This window comes from Wasmannia auropunctata, unplaced genomic scaffold, assembly GCF_000956235.1.
Source record: "Wasmannia auropunctata unplaced genomic scaffold, wasmannia.A_1.0 LD334866.1, whole genome shotgun sequence".
Lineage (NCBI taxonomy): Eukaryota > Metazoa > Arthropoda > Insecta > Hymenoptera > Formicidae > Wasmannia > Wasmannia auropunctata.
The window spans coordinates 26031-50957 of NW_012028024.1; the positions used below are offsets into that span (position 1 = coordinate 26031).

A 24927-nucleotide genomic window follows, 5' to 3' on the forward strand; every position below is an offset into this window, starting at 1 on the left:
TTAAAAAAAAGCAAATTAAAGGTAAAGATTCACTTTTTCGAAAGCTGTAAACTGCATTTGCATGCGAATTTTTATTCGCGCCGTGGAAATTGTCAAAAGTTCGTAAAAAAATTTTGAGATTCATCGGGTCTCCCTTTCTATCCGTGTAATTCCATGAAACATCAGTAGGATCGTTTTCTCAAGTACCGATTTGGAAAGTAGAGATTTCAAGCTGTAAAATGCTTTTTTGAACATCTCGATACGATCATTTTTGACGAAGTTACATTCTCTTGAATTTTGCCTATTTTTGGAGGGTACAGTAAGTGATGCTTTAATTTTGTTGAGAAGTGTATATTATTTATAGATACAAAACAGTTTTATAGTACAGATTTTAATTTCATTCTTATTATTCGTGAAAATTATATATTTAAGATTAAAAGACGGAAATAGGATTATATTTAAACTAATTTTCGAACCTTTTTTTATGGTAAAAGAAATAGGTAATTGGTAGCCTTCAATGATATTTCTTTTTTTATATCGATATCAAACTAATAATTAAATTAATACTAATAATTAATTTAATTCGATAATTAAATTAGAAATAAAAATTAAGATATCGATACTTTCATAAAATTTTGCATTTGCAAACTAATAATTAAATTAATACGTTTAATTTGATAATTAAACTAGAAATAAAAATTAAAATATCGAGACTCATAAAATTTTGTATTTGATTAAAAGTCCACTGGCTAGTCCACTTTAGCTCACCCTCTTAACGCATGTCTCGCGAATCAGCATGAGAATCTCCCTGAAGTCTTAACACGTGTATCACACGCGTTCGACACGCGTGCGATTTGCGTATCCTTCTCCGACGGCGACGACGTTGGTGGAGGTGATGGCGATGGTGGTGCGTCGTCCATGTGTATCAACCCCATTCACTCGGGGATTAGCCTTCGAGATCGCTGACTGCTGAAATGTTCACAGATCGGTTTACCGTTTAGCAGGATAGCGAGTGTGAGCCCCGTGATCCGTGGCCCGTGTGAGCACCGTGTGTGCATATCCCTACGCGTACACGCATGCACGTATACACATGAGGGCACACACGGACATACACTGGCGCACGAGTGTAGTACAATGTTAAAACGGAAGCACCCCTGTATGCCATACCTCACCACGCGCTCGTATCTCCGCGCGTGTATGTACGCGTGTGCGTGTGTTTAAGCGTGCAGAGAAGGCGCCTACGCCTACGCCGCTCCACTCCGCTGTGGGAACTCGCATTGTGGACCACACGTGTCGACCGGGGTATTACGGTGGCCCTGTGTGTTTATAGGTGCACGATAAGATGACGCGCGTGTGTGTGTGTGTGTATATATATATATATATATATATGCATAAGAGCAAGAAGAGATGGTGAAAGAGAGAAAGGATCGAGAGAGAGAGAGAGAGAGAGAGAGAGAGAGAGAGAAAGAAACACAGCGGAATCATGAGATGAAAAGCGAACAGGGCGCGGTCCATTCCAGCGCATGCGATTCTAATCCCCGCCGTCGTGTCCATTCGCCGTCCGACACGCACGTACTTTCGAAAATCGCTCATCTAAGCCACTGACATGAGAAAAAATTCGGAAGTTGCGACAGCAATCTTCAACTTCTTTAAAGATTTAGCAGAATTTTTTTTTATTGAAACTCTCTTTTGATAAATTTATGCAATAAATTTCGATATAATTTTCACATCAAATTTCGTTTTATTAGCAGCGGGATAATTAATTTGAATAATTTCAAACTTTTTGAACTTTTTTTTCTCGAAAAGTAATAATTTTATCTTTAAATTAAATATGTAGCAGAAAACTCACATATTTAAAGAATATTTACTCAATATATGAAAAATTATTCTTTAAATCTTGAGACGCAATGTCATTATCCGAGTTACCCCTACAATTTTAACGAAAATAAATTTTGAGGGATAATTTGAATAACATTGAAAATGAACATTAATATTACAATAAAAACCAAATCTTATATTTAAATGTTTTTTTGAACATTTTATTATATTTTCCAGATCAAATTGAACATAAATTAAACAAACATAAAATGATCATGTTGGTCCCAATATTTTAAGTACGACTTTTCAGATAAAATTAAACAGAAATAAGTAAGAGAACTTCTGATTTTGACATATTTATCTCTTTCTAAAGTTTTCTAAAACTTTACTAAACTCAGGGATGCCCAATAGAAGTTCTAGGAACTTTATTTTCACTATATTTGTTTTTACTTAGATTGTACTTTTTTGTACAAAACATGAAATAGTTGTGCAACTCCTAAAACCGAGATCGTACACTATCAATGACAGCTGTAACGGCTTGTTCCATGCTTTCTTTGCTCTAATTCAATCAAGCATTCCTTTTTTATAATGCTTAATGTCTGATATAATGAAATATATTTAAATAAAAGATAAATTATCTTTAATAAAACATAAATAAAATCTTTTATTTTTCTGAAATACTTGTAAATACTTACTATTATCCAAATTCCCTGCTGTTCAAATTAATCCCCCTGTACCCTATGTGGAATATATTACAAGATACTATACACGTATGCAAAACAAAATTTCCGTTTTTTTTTATCTGAATAAAATTACGGAGATTCACATTACAAATGTGAGTTTGACGGAATTCAGAATCTAGGCGATGGCCAGTGAATTTAGGAGAATAAATAAATAATTGCAACTTCGATCTTCAATTGATCTTCGCGTGGGGCTAAGAGATCAATTTGTCCCGTTCGTTTCTCTATGCCAAGAGCTTTCCCTTGACGCACATTCGTTTCCGCTTCGTCGAATTTAAGCCGCTCAGCTATAAAGCTCTGTATTTGAGCAGCGATGCGTGCTGCGCGACAAAATGTTCCTCCTTGATCGCGAGATGCTGTGCAAAGCGAGGCGCTTTTGTGCGAAAAAGGCGAGCTTAATGGACGTGGCTGCGAAAAAACAGATCGCTTTTCGTCTTTGATTCGCGACAGATTCAACGAAAGCCGATCAAACTAATACTGTTTCTCTCTCTCTCTCTCTCTCTCTCTCTTTCTTTCACTAAAATCCATGAACGTCGTAAAAATCTATGACTGTAAAAAAAATATACTTACTGCATTTTGATTTGAAATCACGATTTCTTCCAAGAGTCCAAAATTTGTTTGGGATTCATTCTTTTTCATAACTTTTTATCTTTTCAAATTTTAATATCTTATTGTTAAATCTAAACACTTCACAGAAACGATCACTGAAATATGTGCTCAAAAATATTTATTTACATCCTATTAAAATTTTATATTATATATATTTTTAATAAAATCTTTTTAATACTTTCAAAAAGAAAACTGATTATTTATCACTAATCAAGAATCGAATATATCCATAATCAGTTTGTAATAAAGTTGTTATAAATGTATAAACAATACACTGGTTTTGATAATATCGTTGCTGCATCGAACATAGAAAATCATTGTTTGTAGAATAAACAGGTCTTTTCATTGGGCGCGTTTTTCCGGTAAGGGAGCTCACCGTTGAAAGAACAATTACTCCTGGAAAATAATAATATTTGTACCTGTTACGATGTGCACGGCCAATTTGGTCGATAAAGCAAACAACCCCGAAGCGGATTTCGCATCGCTTCTTTCCGCCACGTATACGCGTGTCTGCGCATATAAAACCGCCACGCTGTTTCAATTTGAAAAAACATTTCTTTTTTACATACCTTAACTTGCTTATTGACGACGCTTCATAATAGTAAGATTTTAAAATAATCATGGGAAGCATTTTCAATGATATTATTATTGTTATTGGATTTCTATCGTGAAATATGTAAAATCTTTTTTATCATTTACAGAACAAAATAAGATTCCAATATACGAAATTATAATAAGACGCATAAAGTACATAAGTGAAGGATAAAAATAAAGGCTTAATAAAATGACAAGAAATTAGCTTAGGCTAAAAAACTTCAACAAAACAAGTTCTTATATTATTAATAATTTTTTATTGTATTGTAAAATATCTATTTTCTATTTATCCCACCTAAAAGCTAAACTTCCTCATCATTAACTAAATAAATTACCAGCTCGTATTGTAAACTGGCTGAGAACATGAGGTGATATTTTTTCGCAATAAATTTTTTACAGATTCGGGGAGATTAGATCCTATAGATGCAAGTTAGCATTTATTTGGAGTCGCAACGAAGGGGTGAAGAGGGGTATGATTTCTTAGATGCAAGTAAGCATCAGTACTCATTAAATTGTTTTAACAGCGTGATGATACGGTTCTGTTTCAATCAAATGCTGCGTTGAATCTGATAATAACGACTCGCAGTTTGTTGAAGCTAGAGTATGTAAAATCACATAATTATATTTAAATATTAACTGACATTTATATTTTGCTCGTCTTTGGCCTCTTATCCTGACTATTCCTCATTATTATTAAAGGGTTCAATTCGATTTCTTGAACATTTTCTTATTTCTATTTAGTTTATACAGTTAGACTAGCGAATTAACATTTCATCATATCATGATATAATAGCGATATTATTTCAAATATGATTATTATCAGTAATACATTGATCTTTAAAGAAGAAAGATAAAAAATGATTGCATTAAAAAATACATGCAGCGCCGCATTAATCTATTTTGCTTCCATGGGATGAAATATTTGGAACTTCCTTTTATATGATGTTACCTGGGTAAAATTATTTTTAGGAATTATATTAAATCAATTTCTCAATCTTGTTTTAAGAAATCCTTTATTTATTTCGGCTAATTTACAAAAATAACAAAAAATAACAAAAATAAAAAATTGAAGAATAATAAGTAAAACAAGTCAAAATGCTTTTTTCTACATTTAAATGCAGAAAATAATTGTAATTTGAGCTCGTAGTAACTTCGAATTCGACGAACAGAAAATTCAGGTCAACTAAAAAGAAAAATTCTTTCTAAAATTTGCCGCCTTAAATTATAATAGCCCGTGCCAGAATATGGGCACTGGATATATGAATAAAAAGAAAGAAAAATATGATATTTAAGAATTAAAAGAAAATATTAATATTATACGGTATCAGAATCTGTCTAAAGGATCTATAAAGAAACTACGTGTCGAGAAATAAATTCAATCGAAAATATGATATACTGCAACTAAACAATAAGTCATGCGGTGGCCGACATGCTAAGAGCGTAAGTTTAATAAATATTAATATATCACGTCTCGAGGAAATTGAATTCTGATGGTTAAAACGGCGACGTCCCGATGCGAGAAGAAACTCCCGTTGCGCCAGTGGCGAAGTATCTCTCGACGGGGCGATGCGTGATAAAGGGGAGATATTGCGACGCCAGTGCGAACGTGGGAATCCGCGGCTGCTATCCGCTCAGCCTCATTAATGATGATGTGCTTGCCACCCAGTTGCAGCTCTCGCTTCGCCATCTCGCTCTATCTGTCTTCCTCCCCTACAGCGTCCTCCGCTCTCTCCCTCCCACCTCTCTCTCTCTCTCTCTCTCTCTCTCTCTCTCTCTCTCTCTCTAGATTTGCAGCCACGCTCGGAAGATCGAGCTCTGTGGAAGCTGACGCCCGGCCAGCCACCACATCCGATCTACACCACCCTCTTTCATCCACGATTCGTCCCCTCTTCCCTCTCGACCTCTTGTTCGCCCCTCCTCCCCTCATCGGGTCACGGGATATACAGCTCTCGTACATCTCGAACGACCTACAACGCGCGTTACACCCCGAATTCAATTCCGCGCAACCTGCGCCCACTTTTTCGCTCCCACCGTTAAGTCCATCGCCGATATTATTGATAGGCGTTTTCTAGATACGGACCTTCTCGATCGCTGAAGGGCGAGAGTGCATAAGGATATTTTTCATTAAGCTTCAGAAAGGGTTGAGGGCACACTTATTCATGTTACCAGTTTTTAAAAACGTTGATTGTGCGCGATCTTCTTTTCTTTTCCGTATAGAATGTAAATGAATTTTATAAATCTCTTTGAAAGTACATACATTGGTGTACCTTTCCGTACAAAATTATGTAAAGTACATCTAAAAAGTATAAGTATAAGAAATACAATTTTTAATCGTAATAAGTATCCTTTCGGAGAGCTTCATGATACAATCGCGAAGCAATCTGTCAGACGTCAAAAGTAATATAATTACGTCCTAACTGGTGTTTAGCAGTACAACATGAGCGCGGACCGAGGAAACCGAAGCCCCACGCGATTATCTCGTCGGAGAAGCAACATCAGCAACAGTCACCGATTGTCACGCAATTGTCTCCTCATTCTGCGGCTCCGGTGCACAATGATCGATTAAGACCAGCGCTAGCTCCCCCGTACGTTCTCTCGCCGCACAGGTGTGTAATGTGCTTGCATCAAATTAAGTGCCTTAATCGCGTTAAATTAACATATTTGTCTTATTAAAAAGTATTAGTATACTGACAAGCGATAGAATCATAAGAATTGAATTGATATAGAATAAAAAATAATAAAAGCGAATTGGCGTATCCAGGATTTCAGTTAGAGCGAGGGGGGGGGGGGGGGGCAAAAATTTATCTTTACAGAAAACTTGTTAAAATACTTATATTAAAGCCAGTCTTTCTTTGGAGATCTTCAGTGAACTTCCTGAATACTTCTTTCAGCTTCTTTCTTTTTATAAAAAAAATAATTTTTATAATTTTAATTTGTTTCTTTTTGTTAAAATTTAACGGAGAGCAAACGCCTTTCCTCTCTTCTTCTACCCTTGTTTACATACGCTCATGGGACAATAATTCTGGAATTTTTACATTTATTTGTGTTAGATGTTGAAAGGAATGATCTAATTATTCTAATTACTCTGATTTGTTAACATTCGCCTTATAATAGGGTGATCATTACATTAACGGCAAATTCTATGATCAATCTAATATTTACCTTTCTTTATTAAGATAGTCCAAACATTAATAGTTTTTGTTAACTAACAAATATAACAAATAGAATCTATATATATTCTTTATTCTTATATTGTATGCAAGTTTAATTTTAATAGAATATGTTAAGTAGAATTTTACTTTAATAAAATTTGAATTACAATTCAAATTATTTCTCATAAATAAGATCAAATATTTATAGTTTTCAATCGGATTTTATCGGCAAATCTGACATGAATCAAAGAATTTTTATTAATTTATAGAAATTGAAAAAACAATTGCCGATTGTAAAATGTTCAAATGCTTAGAGAGTTATGTGACTACTGCAAAGCATCAAGTCTAGTTTAATGTATGCACTTAAGTATGTATCACTAAAATTAGAGATATATGTTAAAATAAAAATCGTACATAAATACAAGGGACATAAGTGCCATTAAAAATAAAATACTTTGAAATCAGGAATTTCCCTAAATGTATCTTTACTCATCTACATTTATATCGCATAACGTATCTCTTTACAACGGAGAATTTTAATTTCGTGGTATTTTATTTTTTATAGTACTTTTTATGTTCCTTGTAATTACGTAAGGTTTTCATTTCAACGTGTATCTCCAATTTTGACAATATATGCTTAAGAGTGTAAGAATTACAATTGATTAACACTTAAGAATTATAAATACATTGTAAATTTATTGAAAAAAATCGTAGTATGTTAATGATCATCTTCTGTGACATTCTCATTGACGTAAAAGCTGATATTAGATTTGGTCAAAGAATTTAATTCGCAAAGCTTTAATGCGGTAGTAGGAATATACTTCCGTATAGCTACAGAAGATGATAAAATTTCATGAAGTGACACAGACTCTTCGTGAAGTAGTTAAGGGTTGTTACTGTAGAAGGTTAAGGTGCGACCAAAGATTCACGCCTTATCCACGACCGATGGCGCTGGTACAGAAATCGCCGGAGGAATCACCGTCCCCCGTACCGTTGATTCTACCGCACCCTCGCACGACCACGACCCTCTATCAAGCAGCCACGACCGTCTCCCTAGCGCCGCAGCCTCCCCTTTTGCAGATACTAATGTCCGCCGAGGAATGTCAGGTAAGTAATTCAGCTTAATTTCGCCGCCCGTCTCCCTGTTTCGTTCCTGCAAACTTAATAAAGGCGGGTTGCTCCGCTTAGTTTCTTCCTCCGCGATATCTAAATGGCGAGCAAATTACACGTAGGAATTATTATTTAACAAATAATAAGGGGGAAAGAAGAAATAATTCGGCCGAGGTTAAATGTTAGTCGTTCAATAACATTTTTAATTTTTAAATCTTTAAATTTCAGCTACTGTTAATAGTCGATTATTGTTGCACAATTCTTTAAGAATTACACAATTATAACTCAAAATTGAAATAACACTGTTTAATTAAAAAAATGACTTTTTTCGAATACTATAACGGGACTAGCTATTTCTCGAAGTTTTTTGGGCGCTAAATCCGAATTCGTAGAATTACTCTATCACGTCACAATTTTAAGAAATTCGTAGATAAAGTTGTAAAAAATTGCTACTTTTACATATTTTGTCATATTATAACTTAATTCGAAATACGACGTATTGGAGAAGTGTTCGTGGAGTCTAAAATAAGTATGTTGTTAGGACTTTCAACCCTCAAAAGGAATTTTTTGTATCCGTTATGGTTAACAAGTTATTTATTGTTATACAGGATTATAGGATCTATTGCAGAAAAGCTGCGAATTAAATTATTGACAGTTTACCAAACAGCTTCCAATTTTGTTTATATCAACTTAAGTGTTTTTTAAATTGCTGAATGCAAATCCAATGTTAAAATTGAGAAATTCCCAATGGCGGATTCAATAAAAAAAAAAGACTTTTTTCGAATACTATAACGAGACTAGTCATTTCCCGAAGTTTTTTGGACGCTGAATCCGAATGCGGTCGTAAAATTGCTTTATCACGTCACAATTTTGAGAAATTTGCAAATAAAGTTGCAAAAAGAGCATATATTCTCATATTTTGTCATATTATATGAAATGCGACGTGCTAGAGAAGTGTTCGTGCTATTAAGTATACAAAATTAAGTATGTTGTTAGGATTTTCAATTCGCAAAAGGAAATTTTTGTCGATTATAATTAATAAGTTATTAATTGTTAAACGTAGAGACTATTAACAACTGTGAATTAAATAATTTACTAAACAGCCTTGCTTCCAATTTTGCTTATTTTGCGAAAACCACAATTTTAATCTGAAGCTTACACAAAAAATAAAACCTATTTGTGAATACACGCGCGCGCATGTACACACATACGCACACACATTTTAAAATATTAACATTTTAAAAATATTTTTTAAGTTTTGACATCTGTTGTATTGAATCCGCCATTTGGAATTTCTTAATTTTGACATTGGATTTGTATTCAACAATTTAAAAAGTACTTAAGTTGATATAAACAAAATTGGAAGTTATTTGGTAAACTCAATAATTTAATTTACCGCTTTTCTGCAATAGATCCTATGTTTAACAATAAATAACTTGTTAATGGAAACAAAAAATTCCTTTTGAGGGTTGAAAGTCCTAACAACATACTTATTTTTGATTCCACGAACGCTTTTCTAACACGTCGCATTTCGAATTAATATGACAAAATATGTGAAAGTAGCCACTTTTACAACTTTATCTGCAAATTTCTCAAAATTATGACGTGATAGAGCAATTCTACAAGCGGATTCGTATTCAGCGCCTAAAAAACTTCGGGAAATGACTAGCCCGTTATAGTATTCGAAGAAAGTCATTTTTTTAATTAAACAGTGTTATTTCAATTTTGAATTATAATTGTGTTCTTAAAGAATTGTGCAACAATAATCGACTATTAACAGTAGCTGAAATTTAAAGGTTTAAAAATTAAAAATATTAATTGTTTGGTTCTTTTTCCCTTATTATTTATTATATGTCCATTTCATTTAAAAAATTATAATTATTATTAATATAAGCGTCTTAGTGGCTATTAATAATTAACGGAAAATGACAATAGTTTTTATCTTGCGGATGTCAATTATTGGCTTTATAATGCAATTGTGTATTATTCAAAATTAAAGCTGGTTATTAATCGGAATTAATAGAAATTTAAAAAATTTGCAAAATCAAACGGATGATACCTAATTTGTCAGAAATAGCAAATAACCTATAATAATAATTTTAATTTACAACAAATTATAGTTTTTTAAATAATATGTTAAGTTTTTATTTTCGCGAAAGAATGTAATCCCTCAATATTTGTTTTACGGAGGTAGGTTCATCGATCATTTATCTACCTACTGTACATTTCATCACTTATTATATGTCATTTTGCATTCTGTTTTTTTTTGTGAGACTCGTGCTCTCGTACAAATTACCGCCTCGCTTTGCCGTAAGGAACTGGTTTGGAACGCGCGATTGCAACCCACGGCGGAATATCCGATGGAGCAATTGGAGACGGAGACAAGTCGAAGTCCGACGGGCACCGTGCAGAGCTTCAGTCCGACCTGGGAGATGCTGCAGGTACCTTCCAGTACTTTCGTATTCTCTTCTTTTCCTCTTTAAACGCTCGCACCGCATGTCGCGTCACGTAAACGTTAACGCAGGAGACGACGGCCCGACTGCTGTTCATGGCTGTCAGATGGGTGCGTTGTCTGCCACCCTTCCAAACGATATCGAAGGACGATCAGCTGCTGCTGCTGGAACGATCCTGGACGCAACTGTTCCTGCTGCATTTGGCGCAATGGTCCATCTCCTGGGACATCACCGCGCTCCTCGAGGACGAGCAAGTGCGCAGCAGACTACCCACGGACGACAATCCGACAAACCAGGAGCTCGTCCTTATTCAGGTTTATCGGCTTATACCTTTTCGCTCCGTAGCAAGTTGTAATGAAATACGAACATCGATGATGAACATCGATATTCAATGAAGTCTCCCTCTTGGCATAGAAAGAAACACTTTTATTCTCTCGTTGCTTTCAAGTTTCGATTTGTCTGATTTGCGCGCATTAAAGTCTACTTTCTCCAAAGACAAGACTAGATTACAACACATCGACTTAATGTTTATTTATTCCTCTCCCTGCTCTTTCTCTCTTATTCCTCTCGAATATTAAATAATATGCAATAGGTAAAATATGAACGCGCAAACGCTAGCACGATTTTGTTTATTTAAGGTGATTTTGTGTCATTTCTCGATTTCGGCGAGCGTTTTTCTTCAGTTTCCTCTGCAGATTCACAAGGTTCATTTCATTTTCAATGGAGCATTCTTTTGCATTCTAGGCTATAATATGTCGATTCAGGCAACTGTCCCCCGATTTCGGCGAGTGCGGCTGCATGAAGGCAGTGGCGTTGTTTACGCCAGGTAAAAAGCGTCATTAGACACAAGCTAATTGTCATACTAGTGTAAATGCGGTACATGGATTATTTCTAAATAAATCTAGCGTCGTTGCAAAATTATCGAATTTGCGAATTTAGTTACGTAATACATGCATGTATCATCGTCATTATTTTAGTACATTTTCGTATTCTCATTATTTATTATTTTATTAATTTCAGATTATTTATCGCTTTTCGAAATGACTTCTCAAAATTATTAAATAATGATTGCATCATTTGTGAAAGGTCGATCGCATTTATCCTTGTGTTATAATTATATCAATCGATATTCTATCTCGCTCATTATTAATGATATACACGTTTTCTCTCCTTATAAATCGCAGAGACAGTGGGCTTGCACGCAATCCAGCCCATTGAGATACTGCAGGATCAGGCGCAACGTATTCTAGTGGATTATACGAGATCACGGTATCCGCAGCAACCCGGTAGAATCGGCAGATTGATGATTCTAGTCGGATACCTGAGGTGCGTCTCTTCGAAGACTGTCGAACGTCTCTTCTTTCACGAAACCATCGGAGAAATACCAATCTCCCGCTTGCTGGTCGACATGTACCAAATGGAGAAGTATATCAATTGAAGCGCAATTTGCATATCGTATGCAACGTACATACACGTTATACATAAATGTGTCAGGACCACAGCGAGCTCGCAGCTTTCCAAAACTCTTCGGACTCTTTCACGTGTAGAAACGGCAGAATAGAATAGAAGAAAAGTTTTCGAAATCTGTAGTGGCCCCCAAAATTTCTTTTTTCTGCTGATTCGCCCTTGCGACCATGTAGTATTATTATCCGATGAAAGTGAAGTGAAGTTTACTGTTTAAATCCATCATAAAATGAGATTTCGATACCATTGCTGTTAAAAAAAAAATAATTGTTCCTTTCTTGGTTATTTTTATAGAAAACTTACCGTAAACTATCTGGTTTTTCTATTGATTGAGTTTGTTACTTAAACCATTAAAAATTGTTTCCTATTTTTAATTATACTTTATTTATAATTAAGATAAAATTGTACATTCGTATTTAATTGTTTTTGTGAATACTTTTATTTACTATTTAATTATAAACATGCTCAAATTTATCCACTTTTTTAAACGTAGTTTTACATTCGTAAAAAGTACGATTTCCAAATATATTCAAGAAAATATAAAAAATGATTAATACGTGTGTTTCTGACAACACTGGGCATTCTACTTACAAAGGCCCTTGTACTACTATCCACTACTTATCACATTTCTAAGTAAGTCGCTAGTTATTTACGTCACTGTTTATATGTCGAACAGTCGTTTTTTTTGCATGACTCAAATAAAAAAAGATTTTGAAATGAAATTTGCACGTGAAGCATTTACTTCGATTTATATATCCTGATGATTATGAAATATAGAAAAAAGTTATGAAATTATATGCGCTTTGTGTTACATATTCGAGTTTCATTGAATCAATGTATAGATTGCAGAAGTCTTAATGAACAATATTTATCTGTTATATAAAAGCATTTGTTTTGTGTAATTATGCGTTTTCGTAAAATAGTAATAATCTATTATTATAAATCCGTTTTTTTTATTTGGAATAATTACTATTTTCTAACTATACATTTTTAGAGTATTTCATATACTAGGCGAAGTACAATTGATTGTAAAACCATTTCGAAAATTGTGCTCGAGAAATAATCGAGAATCTGTAATATAACATGTCCCTCTCTGTGATCCCTCTTGAGTAAAGAATTATTGTACCAATTCGATTTGTTAAATAATGATGATGCGTGGAAAAATAAATATCATATATGTATTGCATCAGCGTAAATAAGCTAAGTTATACGATAAAAATATCGTAGGCAATGGAAGTATCGCAATATAATTATTACAATAAAAAGATATGGTATAATAATGTAAAAAGTGCGGTATAATAATGGTGCTCTAATTTTTTTACATCATTGCTTTGGTAAAAAATAATGTTTATTTATAAGATTTGCAGTTCGAGTGCAGTACAGAATTATTATTATGAATGACAACATAAAAAAATTGAATGAAAAAGATGTATGTATCATAGAATGAAGTTGTACTATATAATTGTTATATTCTCAAATTCTTTTGTTAATAGAATTATTAAATTTGTTATACACTTACGTAAAAAAAATATTGCATACACGATAAGTTCTATTCTGTAATTAATAAATGTCTCATACAAATATACGTCTGTAATATTTCATTCTTCGATATATTTATTTGTAATTTCTTTCATGTATTAAACTTCGTCGATAATAAATTTCTTATACATATTATAATCTAATACCATTTACACAACACACACACACACACACACACACACACACACACATACACACACATACACACACACACCCCATATATAATATACTATATATGTATAATATAATTACATACTTCTATCAACAGCAGAGAAAATAATTTATATTATGTACATTTATAATTCTCATGATAATATATTTTAAAGTTAAGTACTTTATTAAATTGATATTATAAATTAATATTTTATTTTTTTATATGGATATTTTTATTTTTACTTTCTAATGTAAATATATAACCACTTTTTTTATTTATTACTAAAAATAATCGTACTAAAAATCTATCTGTATTTTATATACGTACGTATCTGTATACGTATACGTATCTGTATTTTATGTACGTACATATATATGACATGCCAGAACATGATCTTTAAACTATTTCACAGGCAAATAATCTCAATAATTTAATCAAAACATCAAAAAGCTCAATAATTAGGATTATAATAGTCAATCTTATTTCTTTTTTCTAACATAAGAAAGATAAAAATCAGAATAACATAATTTCTTGATCATTTATCTCAAATCTCAAGGATGAAAATTTTTTCAATGATAGCTAGAAATCAACTTACATTTAATAAAAGCATTTTTTACATATACATATATATTTTATAAATACATTTCTAAATAAAATTATTTTCTATCAAATTTGATACAATTCGTATAATAATTAGTATTGATATATTTTATATTAATATATTAATAAAAATTCTGTTTATATTGTAGATCTTTAGATTAAATAACTCTGTGTCTGCTAGGAATTATATTCTGAAAACAACACATCTACATAATATATTATATGTGTTTATATTATGCATATATTATATCATTGCTGGATTTATTTATCCATCTAGTTTTATTCGTTCAATTTTTAAAATTAGTTTGACCAATAGTCGTGATTCAAAGAATTTTGCAATATACATATTTTGATAACATAGTATATTTGTTTTATCTAACGTGCGCACTACATTTACCAGAGATACATTCTGCATTTTTCATAGAGGGCATTACTTGCTTATGACAACGATGACACAGGGCAATTTCACAAACTTTGATTAACTTATCGGTAATTAATTTGCTAAATAATGCTTATTTTATTAACATTAAGTATAAAGTATTAATTTTTTTTTATTTAATACATAAAACAAATTAAATTACAGAATGATATTATAGTTAAAAATTTTATTAGTTTGTACAATTATTTAGACAGTTGATTTATAATAATCATCGATTAAATTAATTAAACATTGGCTGAAGTAATACTCACTTATAATGAGAATTTTACAACTTTTAAAATAGGATTAATTTGAGAAAATCGAAAAGAACGTCTATAATTGGTATAACTACAGTCAAACCTCGATAACTCAAACCTCTACAACTCAAAAACCTCATAAGACGAAAATTTTATTCATTCTCTTTCGTTTTACGTGAAAAATCTCTATAGATCGAAATGAAACCTACCTTAACTTGAATTATTTGTCAGATATTTAGATGTAATTTATCTCTGCAACTCGAATTTAAAGTAGCCAGACCTATACAAGTCGAAGTTTATTTTATAAATCGAACTTCTATTGTCACTACCTCTATAATTCGAAATTGTAGCTATGTATAACCATGAGTATAACAGCCTGGTATTTGTGATATTTTTGGTATTTTTATGATTACATTTATTATATGTATGCAATAAATATTCACTGTCAAATATTTAATTCTTTTCCTTTGAAAGCCATTATAATCGAAAAATTATAATCTCTCATACAAAGCCTTCGTAAGTCGAATTTTCATATTTTAACTTTCTTTTACTAGAATTTCAATAAGTCGAAAACTCTGTAACTCGAAAACTCCTTTTTTTCCCCTTGAGATTCGAGTTATCGAGATTCGACTGTATAATTTTTGAAACGGAGATGTATTATATTTGACATATATATCTTATTTTGCAACACAAATTTATTTGCTTATCTCCAAGTATATTCATAAAACTTCAACTATAGTTTTTTCGTGTGCAAACCGTAAAATTTGAACTGCGACACCGACGAGATATTATTAAAGATCGATCATTCTTACGAAAGTTCGAGTAACTATTAGCTATTAAAATTAATTTTAACATTATCCAATACGTATAATACAATATTAATTTTAGGATTTATTATTATCTCAATGTTTTTTTAGACATTTATTTTAAATATATATTTACAATTTTTGCTAATGTTTAAATTTTATTTTAAAATTGCATTCTTATTTTATTCATAGTTACCATCCGTATTTGATATAAAGATGATGGTAACTGTAGACAAAAAAATTGTAAATTTGCAACGATATATGATATTACAGCATTATAAATACGAATATTTATTTAAAAGTATTTTGATAATTAAAAATCATGAATTTAATCAAATAATGTAATATTCAAATATTTTCTGTTATAATCATAAATTTATATTAATAGTCGATAATATCGATATTCATCTCCGGGCGTATTTTTAGAACATCCAAGCCATTTGATGGTCATGAAAATTTACCCGCTTTTGCAGGTATGTGTAATTAAAGAACGTTGACATGACCGACTGTTGATGATATGATTTATTGTAGTTATATTTCATTTCACCTACGCAAAAGCATACACTATAATGTTTTATGATTAATAAATAATTATAGTTCTTATATTGTAATTATTCTTTTGGGCTTTATAATTTTATTTTATATAATTTTTGTAAACCACTCAGAAAGTCCTACTTCCCCATCCTCTCTGCACTAAGTACAGAGAGTGAACGATCATTGATGACAGAGCTCTCGAAAAATTCAAGAGCTCGTGTCGTTCTCACGCTCAGAGAAGAGGATTATTACTCCTCATCGTGGTTACATCAACTCCCATGTTAGGGAGGGAGAATGAGATCAACTCCTACAGAACTGATCCTGTGAAGTATGATCTTAAAATTGATGTACCACCGCAGCCCTAGATATAGTATAGGTGAAGGTATTTTAATGACGAGAAACATTTGGTCATTATAGCCATCTATTGACAAAATTCAGAAACAACTAATTTGTCCGTTAATTTACATAAATAGAATTCAAAGCTGATTATCTTTCTATAGTTCTCAAGTGAGCATAACGTTTTTACAAACGTAGACGTCACATGTTAAAAGCGTATTGTCACCATATATGTAATACTACTATAGTGCTACCGAAAACATCACGGTGCAGACAATAATTATCGCTTCTCACTTCCGCAATTTGTGTACAATGCGCATATGCACGTTTGTAATCAATTCATCATATATGATTTTATCACACACGCTGACAACATATGTTCATGTCTAGCAAAGTTGATTATATTTGCCAAAAATACACAAAACTTATCTTATTCCATCTGCATCAGTATTTATTATTACTTCACATAATTTTGATCTAATATTGATGCATTTTTTATTTTTTTTATTTTACGCATTAAAAATTTTTTTACTTTATTCTCTACAATTAGAAGAGTTTCTGAGTAATAATCCATTATAATAAACGCTAAACAAAAGAAGGATACAAATCATAAATCAATCAATTCATATATTATAGTAATTTATATACTCCTATATAAGTAGGGGAATACATTATGATATACTTCCATTTTCCAACCAATTAATTTCATTTTCAGCCAATTAGATTAATTGATTGATTTTATATTGAGTCTGTTTATATTTTATAGGTATGTCTTTTCTCGTATAGATTAAATGGCACAACGATTAATGATTTAAAAGAAAACAAAATCTGTATCTTATTTATCTTGTTTATAAGAATGTTTATTATATCTTGTTTATTATAATGTATCTTATTTATAAGAAAGTTTTACTCGGTCAACTTAGCGTCTTTCTAAAACTGAAGTTATTCTTCACGCGAATTATGATTGATTATTGACAAAGTTAGTTTATTCTGTTTATAATACAAAAAGGAAAAAAGAAAGGAATTGTTTATACCACAATAAATGTACGCTGTGTTTTTAGAATTTAAAAAAAATCAACAAACAAATAAAAAGTTTCAATGTTTTAACGAGAAAATCTATACCAATTGACTTATGATGAAATCTAGGAAAGCTGGAACCTTCGTATATACGCCTGGAATATCAGGTTGAGCGCACTTCTGGCCGTATGAAACTATCCCAACAACGTAATAATATTGTTTATTTCGAGGATCAGGCAACATCAGTGGTCCACCACTGTCACCCTGAAAATTATTTTGTATCGTAAGAGAAATGTATTAATAAAACATATTCATCTAGAATTTAACACACTGCACAAATACACACACACACACACACACACACACACAAATTATTAAAAATTTTTTCTGTCTTCTTAAATTTCAGTTTTGGAAATCATTGCATTGTTGCATCATATTAATTAACGAATTTATTTTTGTTATTTGTATATTATTAACACCATTAAATAAATAAATAATGAAAGCACGCACAATTAAGATTCGGAAACTAATAGAACTATTACAAAGGAAGGGTTGCGATTTAAACCATTTTTGCTCCCCCCCCCCTTGAATTCAAATAAAATTTGGCGGAAAATATATATGTTTCATAATTCCCTAAAAGAATCCGTAACCTCATTGTTTATTAATACACATTTTGAATTTAAATGGTTTATAGGGGTTTTGGCACTTTCTGATAATTGAGGTTTTCTTTGACAATGTTCCTAGAATTGACACTTTATCAAACTGTCTTAAAAACTTGCCTAGCTAAGGTATTATCTAGAATATATCAATTAAGAGATGAAAGTGATGTAAGCGTGCACACACTGTCATCCAACGTTCGCGTTGAATCCACGAATGCGCTATCTTCACACGCATCTATATAGTGGTTCAAGACCTTGCAGATTCGAAATAATGATCGCATGATTCAAAATAGATAAGTAAATAAGAAAAATAACAATAAGTTCAATAGATTGATTTATTAAAAAAGAAAGGGGGGAAAATGGTGCAAAATGAATAGATCTCTAAGATTTTGTTCTGACCGTGAATGAAGAGGAATAGAATCGAAAAAAAAATGTTTGATCCTCTCGCCAAGATAATATAAATTGTCGACATTTACCCAACCACCTCCACGTGCACCATAAGGAGATTATTCGATCGCACATCTTGTGTACGTATATGTATTTGCAAGAGAAAAGAATACAATCTGTGAATTCGATAATATGAGATATCCCGAAATATAATAACTGATTGGTATTGTCAGTGTCAAAACAGTGCGAGAATGGTTGGTTGTGTACATATCGCATTAATTTTATAATGTTTTGGATGTTACCGATTTTTGGATAAAAATGGAAACTTATTTCTCACTTTGCATGTCCAAAAATGCTTCTACGGATAATGATAGCAGAGATTCACCTGATACAGATTAGTGTGAATCGGATAAAGTAAAAAAAAATATGGTAACTGCAAAATAATAATGAAAGGGGTTTGGAGTCACAAAAATCACTGTAGGAGCGACGAATTATGGGGTCCCCGTAATTCATCTTATATTATTTGCGGTGTTTAATGTGCGCGCGCACGCACACGCAAGACACACACACACACATACACACACGCGCGCGCGCGCGCGCAAAACCGATTGAGTAACCTCCACGTGGTGCACGTGGCGGGTAATGCAAATGTCGACAATTTATATTATTTTGGCCAAAGGATCAAACATTTTTTCGGTTCTTTTCCTCTTCATTCATGGTCAAAACAAAATCTTAGAGATTTATTTATTTTGCATAATTTTCTTCCCTTTCTTTTTTAATAAGTCAATTTATTGAACTCATTGTTCTTTTTCTTATTTACTTATCTCTTTTGAATCATGCGATCGTTAGTTCAAATCTGCAAGCTCTTTAAATGGTCTTGAACCATTATAGATGCGTGTGAAAATAGCGCATTCGTAGATACAACGCGCTGGATGACAGTACGGTGCGCACGCTTGAATCGCTTTCATCTCTTGAATTTAGATTATATTCTAGGCAAGTTTTTGCGAAAATTTGGTGAAGTGGCAATTCCAAACATTGTAAAAAAAAACCTTAATTATCGAAATATGTTAAATTCTCTGTAAATCGCTCAAATTCAAAAATGTAATAATTCATAAATGACGAGGTTCAAGATCCTTTTAAAGAATTATGAGACACATGGACGTACATTTTCCGCCTAGTTTCTTTTGAATTCAAAGGGCGGCCAAAAATGACTCAAATTGCAATCCCTCCTTTAGTGAAGTAATTTTATAACAAAAATAATATGTAAGTATAATGATAATTAGAAAGGCAAAATTTTACTAAAAAATTGTTTAAATAAAAAGTTTAAATAAAATTAAAATACATATTTATAATATATGTATAAATCAAGAATTCTTAATTTTTTGTTCGTTTTTCAGAAGAAAGAAAGGGGATAGAAGAGAGAGAGAGAGAGAGAGAGAGAGAGAGAGAGAGAGAGAGAGAGAGGAAAAATAAACCTGTTATTAATTTTTTATCATAATTTTACTATTTTCTTTCTTTCACCTGACAAGCATCTTTTCCACCTTGAGCATATCCAGCGCATACAACACGGTTGTCAATCACCGCCTGCGTATTTTGATAGGTAGTACGACATTTTTCTTGTGGAACTACAGGAACTTGTGTTTGCAAAAGTTTACTGCTTTTTGGTCCTTCTAAAAAAGAAAAATAGTAAATTTTTTAAATGTTTTGACTATAAGGGATTATTGTGTATTTATTATCAGATTATAATTAAGCGAGATTTAAGTTATACCGCATATTACTTACGGAAATAAACAGATCCCCATCCAACAACGAAAGGATACGTATTCTCTAAATTTGTATTTCTGATAAAATCGTCCATTGGAAGACAAATAGGATGAACAGATACTGAAAGTTAACAAGGTATATCAATCCATTATATTGTGACAAGAAAAAAGAATTATGTTCTACAGCAATATTTAATTTTGAAGATTGCAATATCAATACATGTAATTTTGAAAATTTTATTGACTTTATAAATTTAATATCTATTTTAAAATGTATTACTTTATTATACTGTTACGCCCGCGGCGCGTTCCGAAAGTATTACACTCGCGGCGCATACTCGACACTCTCGCGCACTCCCGCACTCGCGAAATGAATAATACATATATTTATAGAGTAAAAATATGAATAACAATAAGCTTTACGAGCTTGTCTATCTAAACGTAATCATATCATTCTCATTTAAGAGTAAAAGAAAAAAATAGAGGAGAGTCCCCTATTATAGAGATAAGCTCCTAATATGAGCTGTTTCTGTTAAAGTAATAAACATACCATCTGCTGGTTTTACCATAAACTTATTGTGCTTTGAGTGAAGTATATTTAATGGAAAAATCGTTATTAGATTGTGCGTATATTCATCGTGAAAAAACATTGATTAAATTGGAAGTTGTTAAGTTCTATTGAGTCTTTAAATCTTGTTTATTATTTAATAAATAAATGTTTGTGCAGATCATAAATTCTGCATGTATAAGTACTAGACTAAAATCGCATTAACAAGAAAATACAGGATATGTTAAATTGCTTAATTGTAGAGATTGGATTTGATTAGATCGTGAATCCGCAAGACGTGGGACTTGTAATATGAGGTACTCAGGATTCTTCTAATATGAGACTTGACATCGCGAGCGCCGTGTCGCTTGATAATTTACGGTGCTTTCTATTTAGCGACGAAAGTTGGCATAAGCGTCATTCTATCTTTGTTGTCATTGAACGTTGAAAAAAGACAAAATGATGCTTACAGTCAGTGGCACAAAAGCGTTATCTGTTTCTCTTGAGAAAGAAAAGATTTTTGAAAAATAATTATATCATTTTGAAGTATATTATATACGCTTTGATGCATTTATTTAATACGTCATCTAGTTCCCTCCGTTGTCGATTAAGGCTTGGAATAATATAGGCATACTTTTTATTATACAAGGTTTTTTTGTAAAAATCTCGGAAACTCTAAATCATGACTTCCAAATCAAATGTAATTGATACTAATTCCTTCAAAATGAAGATATGTTTTTTCTTCATCTGGATTTTTATAGCAATCTATACATTTTCAATCGTGTTAACATAAAGAGATTGTGAAAATCAGTGTTTTGTAAAAATGCCATTTTATATATCCTGTATTTATTGGGTTTTATTCAGTTATAACACAACAACTAAACCAAACTGAAATCTAACTTTCAAAGCATTTTAGCCTAATGTATTGCTAATATTAACATATAACAATTTTACTCATACGACATCTATTAACAGAATTATATGAATAATACGCTCTTGTGCCACTGACTGTATGTCAATTTATGTCGCTAGAGAAATGGAAAACACTTTATTCGAGTGCTAAAGTTAGAGGGGGAAAGATTGAAATTCGTAATAAGAAATAAAATTACATATTTATGAATGCTCTGAGAAAAGAAAGAAATAGAATTTATATATATATATATATATATATATATATATATATATTTGTAGTATACAACTATAAGTGAATTTGTGATTATTGCAAATAATTTTTTCATTTCTATTTTAAAACATTTATATTTTATTAAATATAATTTTCTAATTGTAATACTGATTTTTGCATTTTATTAGCGAATTCTCAGAGTACCTATAACTCATATTAAGAGCACACTTTTTCGATTTTGTATAAAGCTCTCTTTTTACAATCTTCTAATTTTTAGAAAAAAATAATATTTAAATTAGATTTTCTATTTTAGTATGTATCTTAAAGTTTATTAAATTTTCTTTAAAATGACTTATCACATTTTTAGGTTCTACCCAGAGAGAAAGAGAGAGAGAGAGAGAGAGAGAGCAAGACTATCGCCAATTACACAAACTAAACTAGTTAAATATCTCATCATAGGGAACTTTCGTTTAACATTGTTACATTTCTATAACTCTCCGATGTAAAACGATAATATACATACATCCATCAGTTAAGATTCGGATGGAATAAGATTTGCATTTGAATGAACAGTGTATTACAGGACAAAAGATTGAAAGTTAATTGATTCTTAAGCAATCTGAGTAAAGTTTCACTTTTTATTTTCTATCTTATACCAATCAAATTCTTCATATAAAGAATTTTATATCGCGTTTTCCCTATTTATGCATACGTGATGGAAATCTTGCCTTTTATTTCTCAAAGGAGAATTATGTAAAACGAAATAGAGTAGAATAAAAAGAAGCTTACGTGTAAAGGGTACTTCCTGGAACGTTTTCAGAACCGCCACATCGTTCGTGAGGGTCCAGCGATCAAATTCGGGGTGCACTGTTTTCCTTTCGATGAAGTCCTCAAACGGGGTCGCCCCATCGTAGTCATCGTTGAGATCCAAGTCTCCAATGCGCACTTTGTACAAATCTTCTCGTTCGTAAACGCAATGCCCGGCGGTAAGCACATGTCGACGAGTAATCAAGACGCCGCCGCAAAGCCAGCTCGGAACGTTTGGATTTTCCGAGTTTGTATATCCGAGAGCGGTCATCCAAGGCCAAGCACCTGCGAAATGAATCGACTATCGATTAACCGATGAATCGATTAACTGCAATGATAATAAAGTGCTAGAACAATCAATGCTGATCTCGGCCATCTTTATAATTGTTTCCATAAGTAAATGAGTGCCAATATTTTTTATTATTCTGTATAAATATTTTAATTGTTCTATCAAAATCTATTTGAAACGAAGTGTAGAGCAAGTTAATTACATTTCCCGAGATTAATTTATTGAAAAAGACTTTTACTCTCAATTGTTTGTAATGCAAAAAATACAGGAAAAAAATAAAATTGGTCGAACAATATTCCTGTAAAATCTTTTAAAAACAAGAAAGAACGGACTTTAAATTTTCTGCAATAAATTGAGATAAATTTTTTTTCATAAAAGACATCAAAATTCTGATATGATTATTTAATTAGCAATTTAAATTAATGGGAAATGTGTTAAAATGCTCTGAATGCTCTTTAATGCAAAAATCATTCATACCTAACGGGGCTGGCGTGCCACCAACGATTCTCTGTGGTATCACATTACTGAATCCGCATTCAGGTGGATACAAAGGACCGTATTCAGATTTGCTGGAGGGACAGCAAACCTTAGGATCATTACCTTCGTAACCGCAAATGGAAGCACGGAGAAATTCGAGTACTTGCGGATTTTCCTTGTTCAATTTCAGAAGATTGAATAACGACGTACATGATTTGATATTGATGCATGTACCGACATATCCCTGCGGATTTCGGCATGTATCTGTCAAAATTCGAATTTAAAGAATACACGAACTATAATAATAACACGCCTAGTAAATTTCTGTGAGATATGTTAAAATAATTTCTGTTCTTTTTTCCTATATACAGTATGTACATGGTTTAAGTTTCAAGAACCTTTTTGCTTATAACAAAAAGATCACAATCGTGAGTTTATATGTCTTGCAAAAACTTCTCATATCGTTGATATAAGCCGATCACTGTTTATAATGTAAACATTTTTAGGAGTGTCGACACTAATCATACTCATTGTAAATCAATAGCTTTTACCATCAAATAAGATGAACAGTTTGATTTCTTTGGTACTCTTAGGTCTTTATTATAGGTCATTATCAAATCACATCTCAAGAGTATATTAGGTGAAACACTGCTTGGAATAGAATTTTATATCTTAAGATGTAAGATAGTTATTATCGTATTTTGATAATCATAATTTAATTGATATTTAATTCATATTGATATATGATATTTAATTGATATTTAATTCATATTTTGATAATCATAATTTAATTGATAATTTGATAATCTTAATTTAATTAAAAATTAATGAAATTTGATCAATTTTTTGCAGAAAATCAATTTGATTTGGATATTGCAATAACCTAAGGAATAGGTTTGGTAATTCTATCGTCTGCATTCTCATTAATTCCTGTACTATTAAGCTTGCAAACACGTGCCTTCTGTCAATACGCACGTTTTTGGTAAAATCATATATCTTATAAATCTTATAAATCAATGATATTAGAATTATATGGATTGTACTGTTACGTCCTGGGGTATGAAGGACGCGGGGAGTGGGATCGACCTTGGAAATTATTTGAGATAAAAGGAGTTTGTTGAGATAGGAGAGTCACAATACTCACAATCAGAAATGGCTAGTCTTTAAAGCCGTAATCACACTAGCGATTAAGGTTGAGATTGGATTGAAATTTGACCAATCAGAAGAAAAATAAATAATATCAAGTTTAGTAAATTCTGCTTTGATTGGTCAAATCCCAATTTAATCTCAATCTC

The 24927-nt window shown here is 31.8% G+C and overlaps 2 protein-coding genes across 6 annotated transcripts in view; one reads left to right on the forward strand and one right to left on the reverse strand.

Annotated features, from left to right (window-relative positions):
* LOC105457960 (nuclear receptor subfamily 2 group E member 1) overlaps window positions 1–13520 on the forward strand; it is a 29079-nt gene extending 15559 nt beyond the window's left edge. Inside the window, exons 4-9 of one of the 4 annotated variants that reach the window (XM_011702939.1) lie at window positions 6169–6346; window positions 7795–7999; window positions 10276–10443; window positions 10527–10769; window positions 11200–11281; window positions 11640–13520. In XM_011702939.1, coding sequence (XP_011701241.1) covers window positions 6169–6346; window positions 7795–7999; window positions 10276–10443; window positions 10527–10769; window positions 11200–11281; window positions 11640–11893 — 1130 coding nt within the window. In that variant the 3' untranslated portion in view covers window positions 11894–13520. The remainder of the gene's footprint in view (window positions 1–6168; window positions 6347–7794; window positions 8000–10275; window positions 10444–10526; window positions 10770–11199; window positions 11282–11639) is intronic. The other 3 variants (XM_011702941.1, XM_011702940.1, XM_011702942.1) reach the window with 3 other exon arrangements.
* A 3110-nt stretch (window positions 13521–16630) lies between these two features.
* Window positions 16631–24927, reverse strand: part of LOC105457961 (venom protease-like) — a 15812-nt gene continuing 7515 nt past the window's right edge. For both annotated transcript variants that reach the window (XM_011702943.1, XM_011702944.1), the window contains exons 3-7: window positions 23633–23896; window positions 22849–23151; window positions 20409–20510; window positions 20148–20296; window positions 16631–17844 (exon numbers count right to left, since the gene is read on the reverse strand). In XM_011702943.1, the coding sequence (XP_011701245.1) occupies window positions 17680–17844; window positions 20148–20296; window positions 20409–20510; window positions 22849–23151; window positions 23633–23896 (983 nt within the window). In that variant the 3' untranslated portion in view covers window positions 16631–17679. The remainder of the gene's footprint in view (window positions 17845–20147; window positions 20297–20408; window positions 20511–22848; window positions 23152–23632; window positions 23897–24927) is intronic.